This window comes from Mytilus edulis, chromosome 2 (assembly GCF_963676685.1).
Source record: "Mytilus edulis chromosome 2, xbMytEdul2.2, whole genome shotgun sequence".
Taxonomy (NCBI): Eukaryota; Metazoa; Mollusca; class Bivalvia; order Mytilida; family Mytilidae; genus Mytilus; species Mytilus edulis.
Window position 1 is genome coordinate 24,526,901 of NC_092345.1, and position 25,446 is coordinate 24,552,346.

Here is a 25,446-nt window from a genome sequence, read left to right on the forward strand (position 1 = left end):
GTAGGGTGAGTCATTTTACTCATTGGGCGCCAGGAAGTAACATATTCCGAAAAGGGTTTATCGATTTGCATTTGGCATTTATTATTAACTCTCGTTTTTTCTATGTTTACGATATAATCCCATTGTATTCTACTGTGTTTGTTTATAAATAGACAGTATTTTAAGTCGCATACCACACAGCTTTATTTAACAGAAAATTCATCGTGTTTTTTTTTTTGTATCTCGATTTTCGTTGTTCTGGTTGCTTTATATCATTTAAGAGAAAATCATTCAATTGCAATGCCCATAAAGATGTTTATTGACATTATACAAATCTGGAAATAAGCTGTAAAAGTTGAGAAATCGGTCTTATAAAATTTCCCTGAATTTGTGTCCGCCATATTGTGATGATCGTAATTGCAGTTACAATCATCAACTTGACACTAGTATTAAATCGAAACTGTTTCTGTTCATAATATATTTATTGTATTTCAAAGTTTTCATAGGTGCACTGAATTATATAATTGCTGTCATCATGTAATTTTGATCATTATACTTATTTGGAGAGGATTATCTTAATTTGTTATAACTTGTATCCAATCATATTGTATATTTAGACAATAAAATATGTTTAAACTAAACTATTGAACTAAGTCGTACGTTTGTGTATCGGTTTAAGGGGATATTCTTCCCTTTTGGGGTGATGGCAGCGAGATTGGGTCAGATGTTCTTTTTACAAATTCGTATTACAAACATTTACTGCAAACACAAGTACATGTAATCGACAACTTAAATCATCCAAAAAAGTATGTTGCTAGCATTTTCAGTTACGTTTAGCCCTGCTTGTCCACACTAGACTCATCAGAGAAGTTTTAAGACCAAATAAAATACATAGTTGAAAAGTATTCCGAAAGATGTTCATCCAAATCCAGCTTAGATAGTTGCAATTCATTATCGACGTATCGTTAGGAGGCCGTTGGTAAAATTATTACCCATCTCAAACCAGTGCCAGTTGCTAATTCATGAACCGGCAATATCTGTCATTTTTAAATATTTTACCAACAAGGATTGAATGCTTATTTATTTTTGTCGCTAATGAAGCTAACCATTTTATAATTAGGGGGAGGGGCTTATTCTTTTTAGTTGTAATCTATGTCCTGCCTTTTTATTTTTTACTCTATTCGGTTCAGCCTTTTTTATTAGTTTATCCTGACTGTTTTCTAACATAAAACGTCATCCTGCCTTTTGTTTTTGGTTGTGCCAAGTTGCTCATCCTGCCTTTTTTATGCAAAAAACTCCTGTCCTGCCTTATTTTAAATATCATTCTCCTTTAACCACATATAAATCTAATGGTAGCTCCCTTAGCGACAAAAATAAATAAACCATTCTCCTATTTGTCTTTAGTGTATACTTATTTCTTTCCTGCAATGCAACGAAGACATAACATTTTATTGCTTTATGTGTTTTTTTTTGTGAAGTTGAAATCATCCGATTGTAAATTTTACGGAACCAATCACGAGTTGGTTAACGATTTTTGATTATTCGTTTCACAAATGATAGCAGACATGTTCCTAATGTCGTAACTACAATTCCGTCCCCATTTTACGAATGTGACATACCGGGTTTGTACTCACGTACTAAGCAAAATAAAGGGTATCAGATGTGGAGCAGGATATGTCTACCCTTTGGGAGCACATAAGACCGACCCCAGCTTTTGGTGGGGATTGTGTTGCTTAGTCTTTAGTGTTCTATTTTGTGGTTTGCGTACTATTGTTTGTCTGTTTGTCTTTTTTTTTATTATTAGCCATGGCGTTGTCAGTTTATTTTCGATTTTGGTATCTGTCGCCCATCTTTTGCATACAGGGACGTTTCAATTAAAAAAATTATTCATTCATTTTGTCGTGTTGTACATGTATATATATTCTTACCAATTTAGATCTGATGAGCATATGTTCAGAAGTAATGGCATTTTGACGTCTCCGGTCCGGTAGCTGTACCAATGTTACCATTATCAAGGGCTTCCGCTGACCTGTACAGGTTATATCAAAACACAATCATGGACGGAATTTAGTACGTTAGTTTCGATGTCTCATGTTTTGAGAACTCCCTCTCTGAGTCTCTGCACATTAAGGAACCCTTGAAACAAACCTCTAGGGGTGTCTTGGTTGTTGCAATGCTCAATTTCTTCCTATTACGACCATATTCTCTTTTCCAGTGGAAGTCCAAATTTTCCAACCCTTCATCAACTTTGCAGACCCTATTTCTTCTTTGGTTTAATGAATTATTTGGATGTTAAGCAAACAACAGTCAATAGATTATTGACAAAGAATGTGGATAATAGCAAATATGTCCTTTTGTCAGTAAATTCCATATGGGGTGAGAGCGAACAAAGCTCGAATCTTCATATGGAATTTACTGACCCAATATATATCGTATTAAGTCACTAGCTCACTCTGTTACTAATAATACACAAGTCTAAGAGTTGAGTGAAGTAGATGTACGGAATTATAGAAACCAATATGGCCTCCAAGAATGAGAAAACTCATACCGTAAAGTTGACTAGTTTATAACAGTATATTTACATGAGTGTATAAAAAAAACCATGAACTTCAGGGCAAAATGCGATTAAGAAAAGGCATGCCTAGAACTATGGCGACATTACCTTTCCATAGGTTTTAATTTACAATCTATAACAGGTATTGTGTTCAATTATTTACTAATAAAATATTACTGATATGATAGTAAGTATTTCATCTTATCAACTCACTATCATATTTTGATAATAAAATGTAAAACTTGAATTACAAACATGCATGTTACTGCTACATGGTTATTTTGTCTAGCTTACTTGATTCAGCAAATATACTCTGTTTATTGCACATCAACAAACTGTAAGTATCACTTTTTTGGGTAAAAATACATAAGATTGAAGCTCCGTTTTGATATTTTTTTTAAAGATAACGGAGAGACAATGTTTATAGATATGCATTTCAGGTAAATATGATAATATCTCCTTAATTGTACAAAGAAGTAATTCAATATTTACTGCGTTCAATATGAAAATCGGAAGATGTAGTATAATTTCCAATGAAATCCATAATAATTAAACGTCAAAAATAGAAACAAGTACAGGTAACCATAACATTGAACAATTAGTATACCTTTGTCTAGATTTAACTTTAACACGAGGGCTTACAGAAAAAAGTTTTTGCACAAAGTGTCTTGAGACATCATGTCTGAAGTTATTTTGGTTATTTTTTGTGCTTGTCTTTTGGCGTTTACCACATCTATTCTTTTGTTCATGCATTATTAAATATTCAAATCTAAAGAGGCTTATACGAAATGGTCAAAGTAGTGGGGCGTTAGTTTTGCAGTGCAAAATGTATAGATTTGTATTCACTTGTAAGAATTCCTTGAGAGATCCTTATTTGGCTCGTTGCAAAGACACATTTCTGTCCCATTATAAAAGGCTATGGTTTTCAAGTTGGATTTAAAATTCGCACTCTTCATCCCGGTCGACCGTTATAAAATTGCATGTATTACAGGAAAGTGTTCATATGAACATAGATCCCTGATCTTTTCTGCCTAGTGTCTACCAATGGATATCTACATACTATTCTATATCTTATTTTAGTTACAGTGAACGTGACAGATACTGGTGGGTATGCTTTACAAGTCAATGGCGTAACTTGGTTACAGAATGCACCAACATTCTTCAATGAGAATGGTACAAAGTATTCCAACGAAGATGGATCATTGAACCTTACAACACAACTTACTACATATCATGGAGCAGACAGAGTGGGTGATTTCATCGGATATAAGTTCCAGTATACAGCCTCATCAGGCCAAATGATGGTTACAATTAAAGACTATTCTCCTCAACCATATGTCATATTTGAACAGGTTTGGATAATTTCTCTCTCAACATAATATTTTGACCAAACTGCGTTAAAAAATCAATCATATTCATTTATTGGTTACTTTTATGGTAGTTTCTTCCAACTTTTTTGTCGTGACATCTAAAATAACGAATCGATGGTTTTAGTCAAACATGCAATCCATTCTCATTTAGGAGGTTCTTGTTTGCAGTGGGTTTATTTTCAATGTTTCCTATCAAAAACAGACAACTGCGCAGAATTTAGAATACATTTAGTTTTAGCTCACCGGTTTTTATATATCAAAAACTAAAGATTTTTAAACAAATCTGATGAGGGGTAATTTTGTTCAATTGGTCATGATCTATCAGCCCTGAAATTTTAAAACGAATCGAACTACCCATTGTTGGGTTGCTGCCACTAAATTGGTTGTTTTAAAGAAATTTTGCAGTGTTTTGTTATTACATGTATCTTGAATACTTGTTCAACAAAGTAGGATCAACAAAAAAGTTCACATGATCAAAATTTAATTTTTAAATTGACCCCTTAAGGAGTTATTGCCGTTTACAAAACCATTTTACACAATTTGTTTATCAAGTTTGCTAACATTAAAAATTCTTTTCTGAAATTATTGTGCCTAATACTTCTTAACTTTAAATGAATGTTCCTATAGGAATCTAGTTTATGAATTGTATTCGAATTTTTGATCCATCAACAAACATTGCCGCCATGGCTAAATAAAGGCAACAGTAGTATACCGCTGTTCAAAACTCATAAATCCATGGACAAAAAACAAAATCGGGATAACAAACTAAAACCGAGGGAAACGCATTAAATATAAGAGGAGAACAACGACATAACACTAAAATGTAACACACATAGACAAAATCCCACGAGAATAACAAATATAACATATATATATAACATCAAAACCAAATACATGAATTTGGGATAGACAAGTACCGTGACACGTCTTATCGCAATGTGAATTTACACTAAAAAATAAGAGAAAACAAACGACACAACGTTATAATGTAATACACACAGAAACGAACTATAATATAACAATGACCATATTCCTGACTTGGTACAGGGCATTTTTAAAGGAAAAAATGGTGGGTTGAACCTGGTTTTGTGGCATGCCAAACCTCGCACTTTTATGGCCATGTGAAATATAACATCAAAATGACAACACAGGACTACAATATAAATAAATTGGAGAACACAATTGACAAAGAATCACACGAACAACAGCCAACAAAAGGCAACAAGTTCAAAATTTTAATACGCCAAAAGTGTATTTTGTCCACACAAGACCTATGTGTGACGCACAGATACAAAAGTTTGAAAGCCGAAACGAGTACAAAGTTGAACAGCATCGAGAACCAAAAGATCAAAAAGGTTGTGCCAAAAACGGCAAGGGTTTTCTGTTAAGTTACCAGAAAATCCCTATAATTTAGAGTAATTTATACTTTTGCAAACAGTAAATTTAATAAAATGAATATACAAAAGATGTACATGATAAAGCTGAAGTATTAACTAATTACAGGAAACAACTGAAATACATTTACATAACCAGACATTTGAAACACAAAAGTAGACACATCCGAATACGTTTAAACCTCTACGCCAAGTGACGTCCTATTTGAAACTGAAAAATGACGAAAAAATGACGTCATTTGAATTAGTAAAACAGAGCATCAAAAAATGAAAAATGACGTCACATAAGAATGAATAAGATAGAATTAGGATTAATTTAAGATTATATATTTGAACTAAATACTGATATTGCATTTAATAACAAAGCACATTTTAATTCTTATTAATATAAAACTGAGGTAGCAATTAACTATATTATAAAACTATGTCAGGTTTGTTATGAATCTAACTTCAAACGTAAAATATCGTACTGATTACTTTGAACGAAATCAAATCTGATAAAAATAGAACATAGGGTCAAATGCAGTTTTTGGCTTATATCTCAGAAACTAAAGCATTTAGAGCAAATTTGACATGGGGTAGTATTTTCAATTGGTCAAGATCTATCAGCGTTGAATATTTCAGACGAATCGAACAACCATAGCTGGGTTGCTGCCACTAAATTGGTAGTTGTAAGGAAGTTTTTGCAATTTTTGGTTATTATCTTAAATATTATTGAAGATAAAGATAAACTGTACGTAAACAGCAAAAATGTTCAGCAAAGTAAGATCTACAAATAAAATATTTATGTGACAAAAACTGTAAATTGACCCCTCAAGAAGTTATTGCCCTTTAATTACAGTTTTACACAAGTTGTTTATGTTTTATTCACCTTAGAAATCTTCTCATATGAATCTAGTATAACATTTGTATTTCATTTCTTTGTATGTTAATAAATATAGACACTATGGCTAAAAAAGAACATATGGGTAAATGCATTTATTAGCTTTTGAATAGAATATGACACATGGCATTTTTAAACCACTCATTAATACATATTGAAAAGCAACAATGATCATTGATGAAAGATTTAAGCAAACAAATAACAGGTGAGCTATTCAGGCTCTTGAAAGCCTCTTATTTACTATTTTGATGCATTCCGCCAACTCGCAAGAGTATACATGTAGTAATTAAGTATCGACAACAGTTAACTCATTATCAGGTAATGGAAAACTACTTCAGAAATAGAAGAAATGGAGAACTAAATTAACTTTTGTTATAACATTCTATCAGATGAATTTACGATGATAGATATTGCATTAATTATTCTCTATAGTGTATATCGAAGTAGGTCTTGCGTGGTACATGTTTTAGATAAATGCACAATATTTGAATTTCATTTGAAATTAGATGTAATCAAAACCGAATTAGAATTTCACTATCATTCAAAAGAATATCATTGTACCGCTTTTATAGTTTTATAACATTTGGTATCTTATAATATTAGGATCTGTTTTAATGCAGAAGTACCTGACGAAAACCATGAAAACAAAGAACAGTGTATGTCCACCGCCAAAATACCCTCCTGTTCCTTACCTTGGAACCTGTTTCAATGAAACTATATCAGGGTTTCCATCGTTCCTAGTTCAACAATCAAGCAAGACAAAACTTGGTTTTCTCAGTCTTGGTGGGAAAATGTTTGGTGACTTCGCAAAGTCGACAGGACGGTAAGATATGTATACTTCATATAGCACAATTATGGTAATCCTTAATGTTGTATACGGCATATGTTTTCTACTGTAAACAAGCCTTATTTGGTTAAGTACGAGACTAAATGCGTTAAGAATAGCGATTTAAAAAGCATTGTGCTCTCAAATAAAGAGATAATTTGCTGTCTAGTGGACGTATATTACGTATATCTACATGTACCCCAAATATATGCTTTTAAAACCAACTACACGACAGTACCCGTTAAGATAAATATTTAAAAACTTTTAAAAAATGCCTTGTCTTTAATGTGTTTAAAAATTATCAGACGCTTGTAACATTGTTGTTGTTGTTAATCGTGTTGTTCAGTCTATGGATTTTTATATAGTGTTTTGTATACTGTTGTTAATCTCTTGCTACTTTTGGCATGGCATTGTCAGGTGTTTACCCTGCTTATGAGTTGTAATGTCCCTTTGGCATCATTCGCCTCTCTTTAACTATTATATGAATCCTGGCCATATTTTGTATTGTGGTGAATTGAACAAAATACAAAAATATACAAGACTAAAACTTTGACAGAAATAAATACAAAACAAACAAACAAATGAACAAAATGTAACAAAATTAAAAGCAAAAGAAGTAATTTTCTTTCACAAATATCCCGTTTATATGTTCTATTCGTCAGGTTTAGTGATTCGGATATAGGCGTGATAGCAGATGGCATGCGAAGTGGACCTTTAGCTTTATTTGATGAAACCGGTAACACTTTACTGATAGCACCATTTACGAAATTTATGACTACATCTTTATGGTATGAGTCTGGGCCGAGCCCTCGTCTTAGTTGGGGAATTATGGGAGGGATAAATGAGGTACCGGCGGATTATACTTCAAGCACGATAGTCATCACAGGTTCTGGAATTAACAAAGTAAGTATTCAAACTTATTCTAATCCTTCGTAACCAATAAAATGGATTTCTACAGTATGTACCTTCTAAAAACTGTAAACACAAAAAGCGCTTGAGATTAGTGCAATTTTCAAACCGATTATTTAGTTAACTAGTTTTGTACCAATTCTGCTGTTGGAAGAGTATTTAAAACTCGTGGTAGTATCATGAGTGCTTCGGAAGAGACCTGATTTATTTAATATACTTCGTTAAAATTTTTCTTTATTGATAAGGTTCAAACTCGCTCAGACAAAGTTGATTTTCATATAGTCTTTTCTGTTTCCACTCATTTTTTATATAGATGCTAATATTCCATCATAATAATATTAGTCCTAGTATGTATCAGTAGCTGATCAGTAAGTCAATACTTCAGTACTAGCATAATTTATTACACATACGTTTATGTGTCCCAATTCATTATATTTAGTCTTTTTAAGTCTTGAATGTTTTTGTTTTTTTATATATTTGTTCATTTACACACCTTATGTTTCGAAATTAAGTGTGATATCAATTTTCGTTAAACGAGTACACATTTTTGTTGAGAGGCAAGCTGAAGCCCTCTTCCATATGCATGATTCTCTATGTGTGTCGAAGACCCTTTGGTGTCCGGTGACTGTTTTCTGTCCTTGTTTCGGATTTTTGTCTCTTTGACACATTCCCTGGTCTCATTCTCTATTCTATTATTTAAAATAATCCGTCCATAAGTTTTAAGAAATCAATATGTAATTTAGCTTTCAACTACCATAGGTGAAGTAACCTTTAGGCGAATACAGCTCCTAACGTTGCAACGTTCAGGTTTGTGACTTGTATATGTATAATGCATTTTGGACATTTTAGATGTTATTTTAAATTAACAATTATAGTAACCTAATCAAAATTAAAGACATGATTAACAACCTTTTTCAAAGCTTCACAACATATCTTTTTTTTTGGTGACATATACGTAAGATATGATAATAAATTTAGTTAAACGTTTGTATGTATTTTGTAAACATTCAATTTAATATAATCATTCGATCACCGTTTTGTAGGCATTTGAGACTTACGGTGCCATTCTGAGAAAGTTCTACTCAACGGATGTACAAAGAAACTCAGCAATTGGAAAAGACAGAACAATTCATTACTTGGGATACTGGACAGATAACGGTATATGTTCAGTTTTATTCTATTAAATGTAGCAGCTTAGCTTTAATTGTTTGATAATATTTAGGATAAAAATTGTTTTTGTGGCGTTGTTGCATTCCATTGATGCACAGCTCATTATTCTATTGTGCTGTACTTGTGTACTGTCGTAAATTAATTTCAGTTGTTCGTTGTTATTCTGTGGTTTACATCTTGAAATGTACTACAATTACTATAATAGTCAGTTATGTGTTTCTCTGTCCTGGGTGTTCTTGAATTTATTTGTATTGTATTTCTGCCACGTAATGTTGTCATTTTATGGACGTTTTTTATTGTCATGTATGCGGGGGTTTAGCTAGCTCGCCATAAAACCAAGTTCAATCCATCATTTTTCTTTACACGTCCTGTATCAAGTCAGGAATATGGTAGTTGTTATCAAATAGTCCGTTTCTATATATGTTAGCGTTAGTTTTTGTAGCAGTTCAGTGTTTCTGTTGGTCCGTTGATTTCTTCGCATAGTTGATGTGTTTCCCTCAGTTTTGGTTTGTGACGCGGATTAATTTTAGATAAATTTATTTAGTCATGTTTCATTTGAACCCAAATATGTTAAAATATCTTTCATATTGCAAAAGTTTTAACAAAAAAAAACTACGGCTTTGTATTTAAATGTACTGTTTTTATTTAGCTGTTATTACTCTTGATTATTCTGTCCACTGCTTAATAACTAAAAACAAAATTAAATATTCAAATTGTTTAAAGAAACATCTAAAGTCATAATTGATCTTCATTAGTACGCTGATATCCAAAACTAGATTTAAGCTGCGTGTCTGAAATTAAAATGAAAGAAAGGAAAGTTTGTCCATTTTTAAATTGATTCAAACATACAAAACTTAATTTTCGTTTGGTGAAGGTTTGTAGAGAGTTAATTTAAAACAAATGTTTTGTGAATTTTCTGTGTTTTGGAGGTTGTATTATACATGTTATACTATCGCACATCCGAATTTTGAGTCAACTTTCTTGAAGAAATTAGTGGAAATTTAATACTTAAAAAAAAAATATCTTAATTAAATTACAGGTGCTTTTTATTACTACAATCCAGAGAAAAATAAAACATATGAACAGACTATGTTGGATGTGAAACAGAATTCCGTGGAGCAACATATTCCTTATAGGTAAGTTAATGAATCCAAATGCAAAGCTAGAAACATATTTTAAATAAAAAAAACTTTAATACGAGTGTATCTCAAACATGTATCTAATCGTTAAAAAAATGACCTAATTCCAGTGTTTGTGTTTCCTTAAATAAAACTCACAAGAAAATACGTATCATATAAGAACACGAAGTATTGAACTGGTGAAAAAGAACAGATGTAAATAAAAAAGTACTGCATATTAATTTTTTTTTTTAAATAACCCATTTTAAATTACGGTACACTATAAAAATGAAAGAAAAGATATCAAAATTAAAACAAACCAATAAAAAACGAAAATAAGTAGACAATCGTTATAAATTTTAACATTATAGATAATCTTTGAACAGGCCTTTTAACCACATACATTGCAAAGAAAAAATATTGCGAGTGATCTTTTTAAAATGCATATTTTATATGCATGCAGTTGTGCTGCAAAGTGCAGTAAAACATTTGATCTATGCAACATATACGCATTTTGTTTTTGCTCAATACTTATTCAGGTATCTTCAGCTTGATTCTTGGTGGTATTATAAAAGTAAGAATTTTGAGGCATTAAAGGAATGGACCGCCCGACCAGAAGTTTTTCCGAACGGTTTGAGGTAAACTATCTGGTATGAACTTTTGTACATATTTGTAAACGATATTAAGATTCAAAAAACTGGTGTTAAATATTGCAGAAGAGATTTTAAAGATTTGAAGCAGACAACATAAATGGAAGTTATCTGTCTAGGTATAAAAGTAAAATACTTGAATATTTTCTTTATTTAAAGATTTTTCATGCTTTTTACAGAAAAATGATTTGATTTACATTGTACTTTTGCTTTAAATGCAAATTCCATATTTACTGACCAAGACAATTGATTGATGAATCATTAACACAGAGTAACATATAGAACATACATATTCAAGACAAACACATGTGAATAAAAATAAGATAATTAGGTAGCCCACATGAAGTATATTTAGATGAAATTTGGTATCGATAAACGTTGTATTTATATAACTCAGAGCCTGCCAGTCCCAAAAAGTTTGTTCTTATGAGAATGCTAGGCCAAATTTATCAAACACTAATTAAAAGTCATTGTTTTAACCTCTTGCGCAATCACACTCTCTATCCTCAATGAAATCATCTTCTCAGTTCAGTCTACCACCAATTTGCAAAAGAGCTTACAAAATAAAAATATTTAAAAGAAAAAGATAAAAATTAGATTGACCAGCATAAAAACGTTTCACAGGCAACTTACACAAATGTAACAACGATATCGAAACGGAAACAAAACATTGAAGATCTTAAAACTTACTTTTATTTTGATTTGATATTTAAATTCCTCCTATTTAGAAGCAAACTTTAAATTATCTAAACTTTGGTTATTTCGAAGTAGCATTCAAATTCAGTCATTCGAGTATTTAACCGCGATTATTTTTATTGCAGAAGTGCACACATTTTTTTCTTGATCTTTTGAATTTAGAATTTCCTAAATTAACTGGTTGTTTTGATTATTTTGATTTTGTTTTCGACTTAGACTAAGCTTACTGAACTCTTGTAGTTGTGATTAACGGGTTTAATGCCTTCTTTTATGTAGCTTTACATCATGATTTATTTCCAGAAATCTGACTCTTGCGACAAACTGGCCTATTGCCGCCCACAACAGATATTGGTAACTATACTTCAAAAGCTGAGCTTAAAACTGGAAATATATTAACTACTTCAACAATTATTTAGTTTTCAACTGTTTTAATTATTGGCATGAAATAGCAGTGTTATACTGTTGGCATCAATATCAATTATATCAATCAATAATATGTATTAAATGAACACTATTAAATGTTGAAGTTTTCGAAACTCTAAAATTTCTGTACCCCAAGAAAGCCGTAGTTAGACTACCTTCGTATTTATTTTTCTCTCTCATTGTTTTAATACTAGTGCCACTGATGTAGACGAATCTCGCGTCAGACATACGAAAGTACAAGCCTGGTATCTTTGATGAAACTTCAGTACTGCCTATTTTGGTTTAGATGTGAATGTACACATTCGTAATTTAAAAAATGACATCAAATGTAGGACAACTAACCTCCGATTACAATAACAAATGTCATGCAATTAAGAGGTTTAGCTAGCTATAAAACCAGGTTTATTCCAATGTGAAAAATGTCTGTACCAAGTCAGAAGCATTCGTTTGATGTTTTTGAGCGTTTGGTTTTGCCATTTGATTATAATTACTGCCTTTCCGTTTTGAATTATCTTCGGAGTTCGGTATTTTTGTTGTTTTACTTTTTAGGTTTTACTTTTACTATTGAGTATTTTTATATCTTATCAATCCTACCCCTACAGGTCAAACGAGACAGTGTATGCTGAACAAAATGGAGGTGATTATAAATTTGTTAAAGAATACATACTGTCACTACCTAACGATCAGGTAAGTACACACAGATATAACTAGCCAATGATAGTACATGCAACAAAACAAAGAATATATTTGAAAAAAATCGACATAGAATCCTTTTATTATAATTTTGAACGGTGCACGTGTAAATGTGTCATCCATGTACATGATGTAGGTACAAGACAAAAGTTGGAATATATTTTTCTCTCTTTATGTTTTCAATATTATATATTATGTATGGTATTTTCCTTTTTTGATTTCTCTCCATATCTTGGTATCTTGCTGTATTTTAGAGCTTGATGTATATATGGTGAAACCCACACTTTTCAAAGTTGTCAATGTCGAAAAGAATACTTAAGAAAGCTTAAGGAAAACGTTGTTGTTTTTTTTTTCTATTTATACAGCAACGCTCAAGCAAATAAGCAAAAAAGAAATTATCTCTTAAAAAAAGAAAACCACAAAAAAGAAAAGAGGGAACATTTTCCGCTTGAAAAACACTTGAAAAATACTCATAATATAAAAATGTTGGCAATTATAAAAAAAGAAGATGTTGTCACCACTTAATATATAACAACACAATTTACAGAAACTAATATGACGATAAGGCACCAACGATTGCCCCTGTACTAGAGGTTACAAGCTCATGAAGAACGCGGCGGTTTAAAAATATTCAATAGCTCTCAATCATTCCCCTAATCTTGTTTAGTAATGTAACAACCAATTATAAGCACAAAATTTAAAAATCCGTTGCTATTGGCTAACCTGAAACAATTGGTACCAAACAAATAACACAACATAAAAACAGTTGTCAGAAGGAGATATAAAAGTACTCACAGTGAAAACTAGGTCAATTCCAAGTAAAACTAATAAGTAAATCATGTAAATAATAATTAAGCTGTCACTCTAATTGCATATTTTCACTTATCATTCTATCTTCAGGCATTCTGGAATGATTTATTATCAAATGGAACTGAATGGGGACTTATACTTTACGAACAGGTTATATATATATTTGTATCATTATATCATTCTTTAGTTAATATTAATATTTTGATAATAAAAAATGAAATAAAAGCATGATTTGCTATTTCATGTAATTGCATCCATAATAGTTTTTATTAAAACAAAAAGGGGGTTTAGTATATGAATTCATGACAAAAATCAGAGGAACACTGTGCAATCAATTTTTTGGAGGTTAAAACATATCAACGACTATAAGATACAAACAATATCAATTGTCAATATATATATATATGCGTTTTGTTGAAATATACTTTTTCACTTTTTTGGCCTTTTGCAAATGTTGTTTGTGCTGTATTTAGCCCCCTCTACAACAAAATTTGTTTTACATGCACACGTATAAAAGTTGCGGTTTTTATCCAACGCAATCATAGGCTTGAAAGTTGTTTTCAAGTTTGACTTGAATACATATATGTATATATATATATTGCATAAAACATACCTAAAATCATCTTTGTTTTGTATATTTAGTACTGGGCGAACATCTACTGGCGAATTTTAAATTATCTATTGAGTACCAAGAAACATTTCAATGAATCACTAGATCTAAAAAAAAAACACTGTCAATTAAACAAATTCTTTTAAAGAAACACGACTAAAATCATCGTCCTATTTGTTTTGTATATGTAGGACTGGCTGAACATACAAACATTGTTTACTGGTGCGCTGCAGACGGACCTTAATCTTGGAGAAACATGGTTAACACAAATGGGAAACGCAGCAAAAACCAATGGATTATCTCTTCAGTACTGCATGGCATTACCTAGACATGCGCTACAATCTTTAACTATTCCACAAGTTACGCAGGTATCCAGCACTTAATGAAATTTTCAAGTCTTCGAAGTTTAGCAGCATGAGTGCTTTATTTCATTATACACAATTACTTATCGATTGAATGTTAAACACATGTATTCACATGATTTGGTAAAAAACGTATTTCCTTAGGGTTGAAGGTCATGTGCATTTTGCAAAATGTCTCGCGATATTTGTTTTCTCTAATATACAATTAGTTAACAGTTTCAAACTACAAAACTAATTTGAAAAGCGGTAACGAAAAAACGTATCTCTTCATTCAGCTTTTAAATTTATTTTTTTATATTGTTTTTGTAGCAAATGAACCTAACAAATTGTTCGTAATTCTCGCATAGAAACATTTGAAACCTTTTTAAAACCAAAGACACAATTGGTTAGCCTAAACTCGTTTTTTTTTTTGAATTTCTTAATATTTTCGAAATCTATCAAAATTCAGAAAAGCCTTTTTTTCAAAACTGAATTTTACAAGCTTTAATGTTACTTGAAACTCGCAAAAGTGCAGAAAATAAGCACCCCTCCTGTCTAATAACATGTTCACAAACACAATACTGTATAATTCATATACTTAAGTATACAAAACAATACCGCGTTTTTATTGTAAAATAAAGCATCACTAGATAATTCAAAAATTGGTGACTATATGGAACGTATCTATCCCATCGACCTTGATATAAAGGATACTACAGATACAGTTAAGTCGGTCTCATATCTTGACTTACATCTAGAAATTGACAATGAAGGTCGGTTGAAAACAAAACTTTACGACAGAAAAGATGATTTCAGCTTTCCAATTGTGAACTTTCCATTTCTAAGTAGCAACATTCCAGCAGCACCTGCATACGGAGTATATATCTCCCAATTGATATGATATTCCCGGGCTTACATTTTCTATGATGATTTTCTTGATAGAGGGTTGCTGCTCACAAGGAAGCTATTAAACCAAGAGTTCCAAATGGTGAAGTTGAAATCATCCCTTCGTAATTTTACGGACGCCATCACGAGTTGGTTGAATGTTATGGTATAACCGTTTCACAAATGATATCGGATATGTTCCTTACGTAGTTACTACAATCCCCTTCCCTTTCATGCATGTGACCTACCGAATTAGACTATTTAAAGGATTAGTTATCACATAAGCATAACGACGGGTGCCACATATGGAGCAGGATCTGCTTACCCTTCCGGAGCACCTGATATCACCCCTAGTTTTTGGTGGGGTTCGTGTTGTTTATTCTTTAGTTTTCTATGTTGTGTCATGTGTACTATTATTTATCTGTTTGTCTGTTTCATTTTTAGCCATGGCGTTGACAGTTTACTTTCGATTTATGAGTTTGACTGTCCCTTTGGTATCTTTCGTCCCTCTTTTAATCTAACTAAAGTAAACAGTATAGCGTATTTATACTTGTACTATGCCTCTGTATTTGCAAATTTTTGATTGTAAACTGAAACATATTAATCTAACTATATTTATTTACAACAGTTTACCGTATTGATACGTGTACACCGCGAGTATATGTGCATAAATCAAACAGACTTTAACAGATATGGGAACACAAATATGATGAGTTTGGACTAAAGTTAGTTTTAAGAATGTTTTCTTTATCTATAAAGGTTAGAGTCAGTGAGGACTATTTACTGGATCCTTTGCAATGGAAGATTGGTATATCATCAATTTTTGCATATGCATTAAATGTTAGACCATATAAAGACACATTTTGGACTTCTAAAAATGAAAGTGTCAATCCGAGATATAATGGTAGGTCCAAAGTTTTGTTTTTTATCTATACATGCATTGGCAAACTTCTGTCGCCATTCAAGAAACAATATAAATCCGCTTTTATCAATACTTGAAACAAAAACAATCGTGTTTAAGTCGAAATCGTAGCTAATGCCTCTTTAAGACTACATTTTATATTTTCTATCGTGAACTTTCCATTTCTATGAAGAATTCTTATGTGTTACAGTTGACTAGCCATATTTTATTATTCCGAAGCCTTTTATAAGATACTTTAGCCAATGGATTTTCCCCTGTTTTGAAGGCCGTATTATGACCTGTTTTAGAGTAAAATCTTGACTTTGATACCAATCATAATACATTGCTTGAAAGTTTTATATTTATTGTATGTTTTAGAGAATACATGGAGGATAATTATATTTACATCTTAATTTATATTATACTTTCCAGGAAAAAACGAACCATCCCCGGCTCTTCAGTCTGTGGTATCTACGTTAAGTACGGGACCAGTTGGACCCGGTGATAAAATAAATATGGTGAACAAAACGGTTCTTATGAGGTAAAACAATATGCCAGTGTATTCATGTGAATGTTTTGATAGTAGTGTTTGAAAATTTTTATACAAATTTAAAATATTTAATTATATTAAGAATACTGAATCATTATAAAAGTATGACGAAGCGATTACAAGGGGATGTTAGAGAAAATCGAAAATAATGAACTAAGATACTATGCCTATAAGGCTGTACATCAGAAACACGTTTTATTTACAAAAGACTGATCAATGACGCGCGATATCAAGTACGAAGTTAAAGACAATTGAGGACCAAAAATTCCAGAACATTTTTTTTCTGAACGAGTTCCATTTCATTCAATTAACTATAGTTGCAAAACATTTAAATCGATTATTATCACTATTGTTCAACTGTCACTTAATCTACTTAGATCAAAGTCCAACCACTTGTTAGCTCACCTGGTTTATTGGGCCCAGTCAGCTTTTCCCGTCGTCGCTCTTCAATCTTACTTGTGGGTTTTTAACGACCTTGTAATTGACTGGCTATAAAGCCCTCGCCCGATCGTCCGTTAACTTTTATAAAAAAATACTTCTCCTCTAAAACTACTGGGCCAAATTTAACCACTCTTAGCCACAATAATGGGTGGGGTATTAAGTTTCAAAACTGTGACCGATGACCCGGGCCAGCCCACCTATCAACATTGCCGCCATGGCTTATAATAGAACATAAGGGTAACATGCAAGTTTTGTCTACTATTTTGAAAACCATTATGAATACTAGAGAAAATCTGACAAGGGCAAAACAGTTCAGAATGTTGATCTCTACCATTTGTCAAAATACTTCAAAATTGTCAGACAATTTCTTAATAGAGTTATTAATTTTAAATAAAGGCAACAGTAGTATACCGCTGTTCGAAATTCATAAATCGATTGAGAAAAAACAAATCGACACATTTTACCCTTTTTATGTCATTTTTGTCTATTCCCTTGAACATTATAACAGATAGAGAGAAAGTTTAAATGTCAACATCATCAGCAAGACACTTTCTTCAAAATATAAAATTGAGAATAGAAATCAGGAGTGTATCAAAGAGGCAACAATCCGACCAAAGACCAAGAAACAGCCAAAGGCCACAGATGCATTGTTGAAATCGTCAGTCAATGCCTTCTTAAAGTTATTGCCCTGTGATGACGTTTTCAACCAACTAATCTGTGTTTTGGCCTCATATCTAAAAAATAGTAGTAGATAGCCAGAAACTTAAATAAGCACGTTATGAACTACAATTGAGACAATATGGAGGTTATCGTCTAATGACTCCTAATTGGATTTATTACCCATTAATGACGATTTACACCATGTGTTTCATTTTGCCTTATACAACGATTTTCACATTTATTTTGCATTTTGCCTGATATGATGAAAAAAATACTTGACACATGAAATCGCATAAAGGAATAGCAAGTCTAGATTTACTAACAAATTAAATTTTGCCGATATTGATAGTAGACTGTCACTCTTTATCAGAATGATTGCACTCAACTGAGTATTTGTTAACCCTCTTTTGTGATTTGAGCAAGAAACAAAAAACGATAGAGATAAACTAAACAGATTAAACGATTAGCAAATCAAAATCAACAACACAGGTATTTGTGATGAATGCTATTCCCCTCTATAATGTTGGAGAGTGTCTTTTCTTGAATATGCACATAGTCTAACGTGAGCGACACGTGCTCACGTTTCGTGATATAAGCACCAATTATTTCGTCCTTAAAGTTAAATGTAGACCGACTTCGTAATGAACTCTTCAAATGCGTTATTAAACTAAACAATACTAATTCTTAGTTTTTGAAACAATCTACTCTGGTGTTTCCTTCAAATTTTATGTTAAAGCCAGCAGAAATTTCACATTTTTTTATTTTTAATTAAGAAATAATTCTATCCTGCCATGCTCTATGCTCATTTTAACATGGGTAGGCATTATATTTGTTAATATTTTAATACCGAGCGTTAGCGAGGTATTAAATGTTTACAAATATAATGCCTACCCATGTTAAAATGAGCATAGAGCATGGCAGGATAGAATTATTTCGGTTCTAATAGGAATATTTGAACTTTTTCACTTCGAAGCGGACCTATAGTAGACGCTCGGAATGTCGCCATTTTGATTTCATGAACCAAAAACGTTATAGAAAATCAGCAGTTTATCAATAAAAAAATAACAGAAACATTTAAACTTACTTTTAGAATGTTTTTATTTAATTTCCTAGCGAGCAACACCAACAAAAATGTCCATTTTGATCTCTGGCGTTGTTCAAAATTCATCTGACGTTGCAATTTCAATGGTGACGTCAATAACGTGCAGCCCATGTTCTATTTGAATTAGAACATGGCTTTGTACCCAAAGCTTAAAAAGAACGTCATATTAGAATACACCATCCACCCTGATACTACAGCGTATGTGTATACTATACTTGTATATGATTCTGCTTGCCTCTTTTATTGCACGAAAGTGTAATCTGTGTTCAGTCTTGTTTTACATTTCCAATTTATTTTCAAAATTATATTATGAAACAATACAAGTAGAGATCAGTAAAATTAACTCATTATTATTAATGAAAAGCTATAATAATAAATAGTAATTATAAAATATTAATGTTAATTTAAGGTGTTGCAATGATGACGGCTTGATTTTAAAACCATCAAAACCTGCCACAGCTATTGACAAACAGATAATCAAGGTAGCAATAACTATGAACTATTCTTATGCCCAACCTATGATTGTAGCGGGGCATTATGTTTTCTGGTCTGAACGTCCGTCCGTTCGTTCCTCCGTCCGCCCGTTCGTTCGTTCGTCTATCCGTTCGTCCATTTGTCCCGCTTGTGGTTAAAGTTCCTGGTCAAGGTAGTTTTTTTTTATGAAGTAAAAGTCCAATCAACTTGAAACTTATTACAAATGTTCATTATGATATGATCTTTCTAATTTTAATGCCAAAATAGAGTTTTTTACTCCAATTTTACGGTCCACTGAACATAAAAAATGATAGTACGAGTGCAGCATCCATGTACTGTGGATACATTGTTTTAAACACCACTATTGCAGTCACTTTCCATATGATGTTCACGTGTTGGTAGACCTATGTATAGAAATATAAATCTTAAATTAGGAGTGCGTTTGTAGTAGTTATTGTCATCCGCTTTTTTTAGAAATTGATTGAAACAGTATTAAAACAACCAGTGTAACTTAGAAATCGCAAATTGATTCCCCTCATAAACGAAAATAATAGTTTTTTCGAGATAAAAACTTTAGTGAATTGATTTTTAGAACGAAAACTTGCCAGCAGTTAAGAAGTTAAATCAGTATTGTTTAGTTACACACATATAGCTATAACGAAATCCTTTAAAGAAACAAATGACAACACAAGAACTTTCCCTAAAATGCAAAAGTGAGTAAAGTTCTTATTGATACGAACAGTCAAACTAATTTGAAATAAACAATGCTTTTGACATGAAAGTTAACTTTTGCTAATGATCCTTTATCTGTGCTTTGAAATGAATCTTAAAATTGTTAACAAATTCATCGAAATTGCTTAAATGTCTAATTTTGAACCTGATTTTTCTTAAATCATACAGAGTGTAATGTGACTTTTTAACGGTCTCAATATCTCGATAAGCCGAATATCGGCTAACAACAACTTCAAAATAATAATAAAATGCTCAACTGTATCGATTTCCGTATAGATAAAGAAATGTTGGTGAAAAACTCTAACTATTTGTTATTATATTGGTTTGGTGTCGCTTTTGTAGGCAGCTTTACTTATGACTGATGGTCCACAAGGCGAGGTATGGTCCACATTTTCTACAATCAATGGACTACCAAACGCAACATTTGGAATAGTACTGGTGGCTGATCTGACTGGATCATATAACTTACATCCTTCTGATACAGGATTGTCATTTCAGGTATTAAGTCGGTGTTCTCTTGTAATTATTTTTAATTTGTCCTTGTTGCCGGTTATAGAGCTAAATGCAGATTTAATCAGCTTATTGTACTACGCTACTAATTGATCTTTTCTTATTCATGAAGGTGAAAAGTTTATCAGTATTTGTTGCTTTTTACGATATAAACGTTATACATCTGTACTATTATTTGTCTGTTTGCCTTTTTTTTTTTAGCCATGCGGTGTCAGTTTATTTTCTTTCTATGAGTTTGACTCTCTCTCTCTCTCTCTGGTATCTTTCGTCCCTCTTTTATTTCATAACAATAAAACGTGCGCTACTATTTTAAGCTAATATACAATGACTTTGCCAAGCAATGGAAGCCAGTTAAAATGTATCATGTTTAATACATCTAATCACATAAGTCAGTCTACTGTCTGCATTATTCGATTTGATATTGCATTAAAAACGTTGATAAAATAAAGATACCATTAAACAAAAAAGGAATGGCAGCTCAAAAGAAAATGACTTTGCAAAAGTTTGCTATTCTGGTTTTATTGTGTTATAGGAGTAATGTCCGTTGATGTATACAAAATATCTCTTTATATTCATACTGAAGCTCAAAACATAGAATCTATAGATTTATGAATAGCTATAAGAATTATGTAAAAACGAAGAAACTGAATTGATTTGGACAGAAAAAAATGTACAGATTTGGCTCGCGTATATTTACTTTTCACAATAAAAAAAATCAAAATGGTCACGATTATTTTCTTAAAATAGTTAGAAAATGAGAATACTACAGACAAAATCAAGAATATTTTATATCTTCAAGTTGAAAGTTCGAATTTGAAATATTTCATTTTGAATGTTATAAACAATTTAAGACAACATTCTTCAATAAGTTGAATATCTGTCACCGAACAGATCTCTACGCGACAATGCATGTAATAAAACTGAATACACGATATCAAGCTAAAATAATAAACGACTTTATATCATATTTATAGAGGGTTGTTTTTGTATCAAAACCATTTATCTAAAAGCAACATTCTTCATTGGTATCAGAAATAATATTTTATTAAAACCACAACTTCGATTACTAATATAAAATTGGTAAAAAAAGCCATGCGTGTACAAAGGTAACAAGAAGTTAAAAACATAAATGTACAAAATATAAAATATGATAACATAAAAGAGCATATTAAAGAAATAAAATAAATGAGCATGGTATGATGAAATATTTCAGTCTTTGTAGCTATTAATCAAGGAATGTTCCCCTCTATCGTCGTCTTCCTTATTACGGGGTTTCTTCATATAATTTTTATAAAGTTTTTTTTTTAAGAATGGATCTCGCCGGTAACCGAGTATGTTTAAAAAAAATATACTCTCAGTCTTATAACTGAAAATCCAAAAATAAATTCATCAAGAAAGTTTAAATCAAAAATGCAGTTATGTTGTAAATACATTCAGTATTCTTGCGATATTAGTAATGTACTAAACAATTACAAACACATTGTTAACAGTTAAAGATAATGGACCAGGTTATTGCTATATATTGAATAGTTTTATGAAACAAATGAAAGCAATTACGTAACATGTAAATATCACTAATGATTGTCCACTATTCATACTAAAGTTCGTGCACCTGATTACTTCTTTAACTTGTTATACCTTATTATTACAGCATGCACGAGTAGTATCTTATCAAAGTCCACTAAAATGGTCGAACTTCGATGCTAACAATACATTACAACTATCTGGATGCACGATCGTAGACTTTTGCCTGTATTACTTCTCAACACCCATACTATTACAGTGAGTATAATTAAAATACTTTAATCTGAAAAACAAGTAGTAGTTATGATTAAAACAGCATATTTTCATAAAATGTTTAGAATGCTGGTATACTTGAGAGAAGGGCGAGATACCAGAGGAATAATAAAACTCTTAAATTGAAAAAAAACAACGCCATGGCTAATAATGAAAAAGATAAACCGACAAATAATAGTACACAAGAAACAATATAGACAACTAAAGACTAGGCAACACTAACCCCACCAAAAGCTGGGGTTATCTCAGGTGCTCCGGAAGGGTAAGCAGATCCTGCTACACATGTGGCACCCGTCGTGTTGATCATGTTATTACAAACCCCATAAATAGTCTAATTCGGTAGGTCACATTCATGAAAATAGAAAGGGATTGTAGTTACAACGTAAGGAACATATCTGTTATTATCTGTGAAACGGTTATTCCATAACGGTCAACCAACTCGTGATGGCGTCCGTAAAAACGAAGGGATTATTTCAACTTCACCATTTGGTACTTTTGGTTTAATACATGTAGCTTCCTTGTGAGCATCAATCTACTATCAAGGAAATCATGATTGGAAATACAAGCACGGAAATATCGTATTAATTGTGAGATATATACTCCGTATGCAGGCGCTGAACTGTTTGTTTGCAATCTACAATGCCTATTGTTTTTTGTAGATCTGGTAAAATAGTATATATATTAGGAGAACAATCCAAATGGGTTCCAGTGTCACCACAAAGAATAACCAAAATAGAGGTTTTACCAGATACTTTACATCTACATATTAATGGGACATCTTCAGAGACCATTACAATGAATTTTATTGTAGATGACAAATTAAAACCCGTGACATGTACATTCTCCAATAATATCAACCTTTACATTGACGTAGTGAAATCTGTATGTTCGAACACACCTCCAACTAGTGAAGCAGGGAGAACAAGCCTATATACAAATAGTTTTATATTATTGATTTTTTCCATTACAATATTGTTTTAATTCATTTAAAAATTCACTACTTTGTCTTGTCTTTTTAATGTTAAATAATGAAAACATTGGCAACACGACGGAGCATGATCTGCTTACCCTTCGGAGTACCTGAGATCACCCCCAGTTTTTAGTGGGATCGTGTTGCGTAGTCTTTAGGTTTCTATGTTGTGTCTTGTGTACTACTATTTGTCTGTTTGTCTTTTATAGCCATGGCGTTGTCAGTTTTTATTGTCGATCTATAGGTTTGACTGTCCCTCTGGTATCGTTCGTTCCAACTTTTGATATGGTGGTTGATGTTATGATTCAGTCATAAACCTGTAATGCGGAATCATGGAATAATGGAAAGATACATCCGACGTTAAATGCGGAATCATGGAATAATGGAAAGATACATCCGACGTTAAATGCGGAATCATGGGATAATGGAAAGATACATCCGACGTTAAATGCGGAATCATGGGATAATGGAAAGATACATCCGACGTTCAACGTGATATTCCCATTTTATTGATTCTTGTTTAAAAAAAATTATATTTCCCAGTAAAGTCATACGAAAATCAACTGTGAGTGACAGTAGGGTATTAGTATATTTAAGTCAGATTTTTGACAGTCGCCAAAAACAAAGTTTGTCCCGGAAACAAAAATTGTCACATAATCAAAAACATTATTATAGTACACCATTTAAGTCAAATTGTCCACAGCCACCAAATACAAATATTGGCGCGGAAACAAACATTACGACACAGCGAAACATTAATTCTAAAACAACAAATCCGAATTTGATAATGTATTAATAACCGTTAATTGAAATGATTCATGCGTTTACCAACTTTACCACGGCAGGCAATTCAACGACAAAGATTGCAAACTTATGGATATTAGAGTGTAAAACTGCAAAAGCACATTAACAACATATTAAAACCTTTCCTGACCATCAGTACCTTCAGCTTTCTTATCTTTTTTTGATACTGTGTTTCAGTCTTGTTCATTTATATCTAACTCTGTGTTACAAAAAGACATTACAAATGAAGTGGTTTTTTGACAATATCACCCTTTTTCTAACATAGCTTTTGTCATTTAAATACTTTAAATAAAAAAGGTTAACATAACTAGTTCATTACTATACAAATAATGAATGCCGATGAGACAACTATCCACCAAAGTTAAAATGTAGTGGAAATAAGCAATTATATGGAGCTATACATATCCTTGTGAATTAAAAGAACAACAACAACAAAGTCATTAGCCTTACATTTCAATGTGTCTTCCATAAAAAAATATGTTACTAAGCTTTACATGTCAACATGTCTGCCACAAGAATCCTGTCATTGGTTGTTTTTCAGTACAGCTTTTTTGTTGGTTTTGATGACAGATCATTGGTATTGTCTGTTAGATTAGTTCACAGTTTGTCCAGGCTTGACATGATTAGAAAAACCAGACCCAGACAGTAACTGTGCTGATTGCTTTTTATTCGTAGTCGCTTGCTAAATTAACAATCTATTCTCAAGATAATGAACAATTAATGATATGAAGATGTCGGGGTATTTCCCAACGGACAACACATTTGCTGAACTGGAAATCCCTTTTCTTGATATATTTATTGAAAATATTTAGGGTTTAGATCTTAACAAGTTTGTTTCAACAGTTTAGATCCAATTACAATTGAATTCGAATCGAAGGTGAATCGAATTCGTTAATCACATTAACACACTCTTCCGTTTTTTAATTATAATCCAATTCGAAATTGCTAATTCGCATTATCCATTTCGTATTAGAAATGTTTTTTGTTCTATTCTACATAAACTGTGGTGTGGACACTTTCTTAATAAGTTTATGATTAATTAACTGATAATGAAAATTAAAAGTTAAGTACGATTTTTTAACGCGAATTTGACGCGTATAGCAATTCGTATAAGAATTGACGTTCGGGCGTAAAACATTTGAATCGAAATTAAACTAATTCGACTAACGTGTGAACGCCTCATTTTATATGTAG

General features: G+C 31.9%; 1 protein-coding gene across 1 annotated transcript; it reads left to right on the top strand.

The window, feature by feature from the left end:
• Positions 1 to 2,749: 2,749 nt before the first annotated feature.
• Positions 2,750 to 23,481, top strand: LOC139511799 (uncharacterized). Its single transcript, XM_071298885.1, has 17 exons — positions 2,750 to 2,870; positions 3,614 to 3,885; positions 6,801 to 7,003; positions 7,669 to 7,909; positions 8,959 to 9,073; positions 10,125 to 10,221; positions 10,743 to 10,841; positions 11,850 to 11,900; positions 12,575 to 12,659; positions 13,566 to 13,625; positions 14,277 to 14,453; positions 16,071 to 16,215; positions 16,645 to 16,753; positions 19,375 to 19,447; positions 20,514 to 20,669; positions 22,333 to 22,463; positions 23,138 to 23,481. The coding sequence occupies exons 1-17, from the start codon at positions 2,789 to 2,791 to the stop codon at positions 23,457 to 23,459; spliced, it is 2,418 nt and encodes an 805-aa protein (XP_071154986.1). The 5' UTR covers positions 2,750 to 2,788; the 3' UTR covers positions 23,460 to 23,481.
• The last annotated feature ends 1,965 nt before the right edge of the window (positions 23,482 to 25,446 follow it).

Coding starts and splice junctions, on each gene's coding strand:
- LOC139511799 (XM_071298885.1), top strand. CDS start 2,789: ATGCATGTTACTGCTACATGGTTATTTTGTCTAGCTTACTTGATTCAG. Junction 7,004..7,668: donor TTCGCAAAGTCGACAGGACG/GTAAGATATGTA, acceptor TCTATTCGTCAG/GTTTAGTGATTCGGATATAG. Junction 16,216..16,644: donor TGTCAATCCGAGATATAATG/GTAGGTCCAAAG, acceptor TATACTTTCCAG/GAAAAAACGAACCATCCCCG.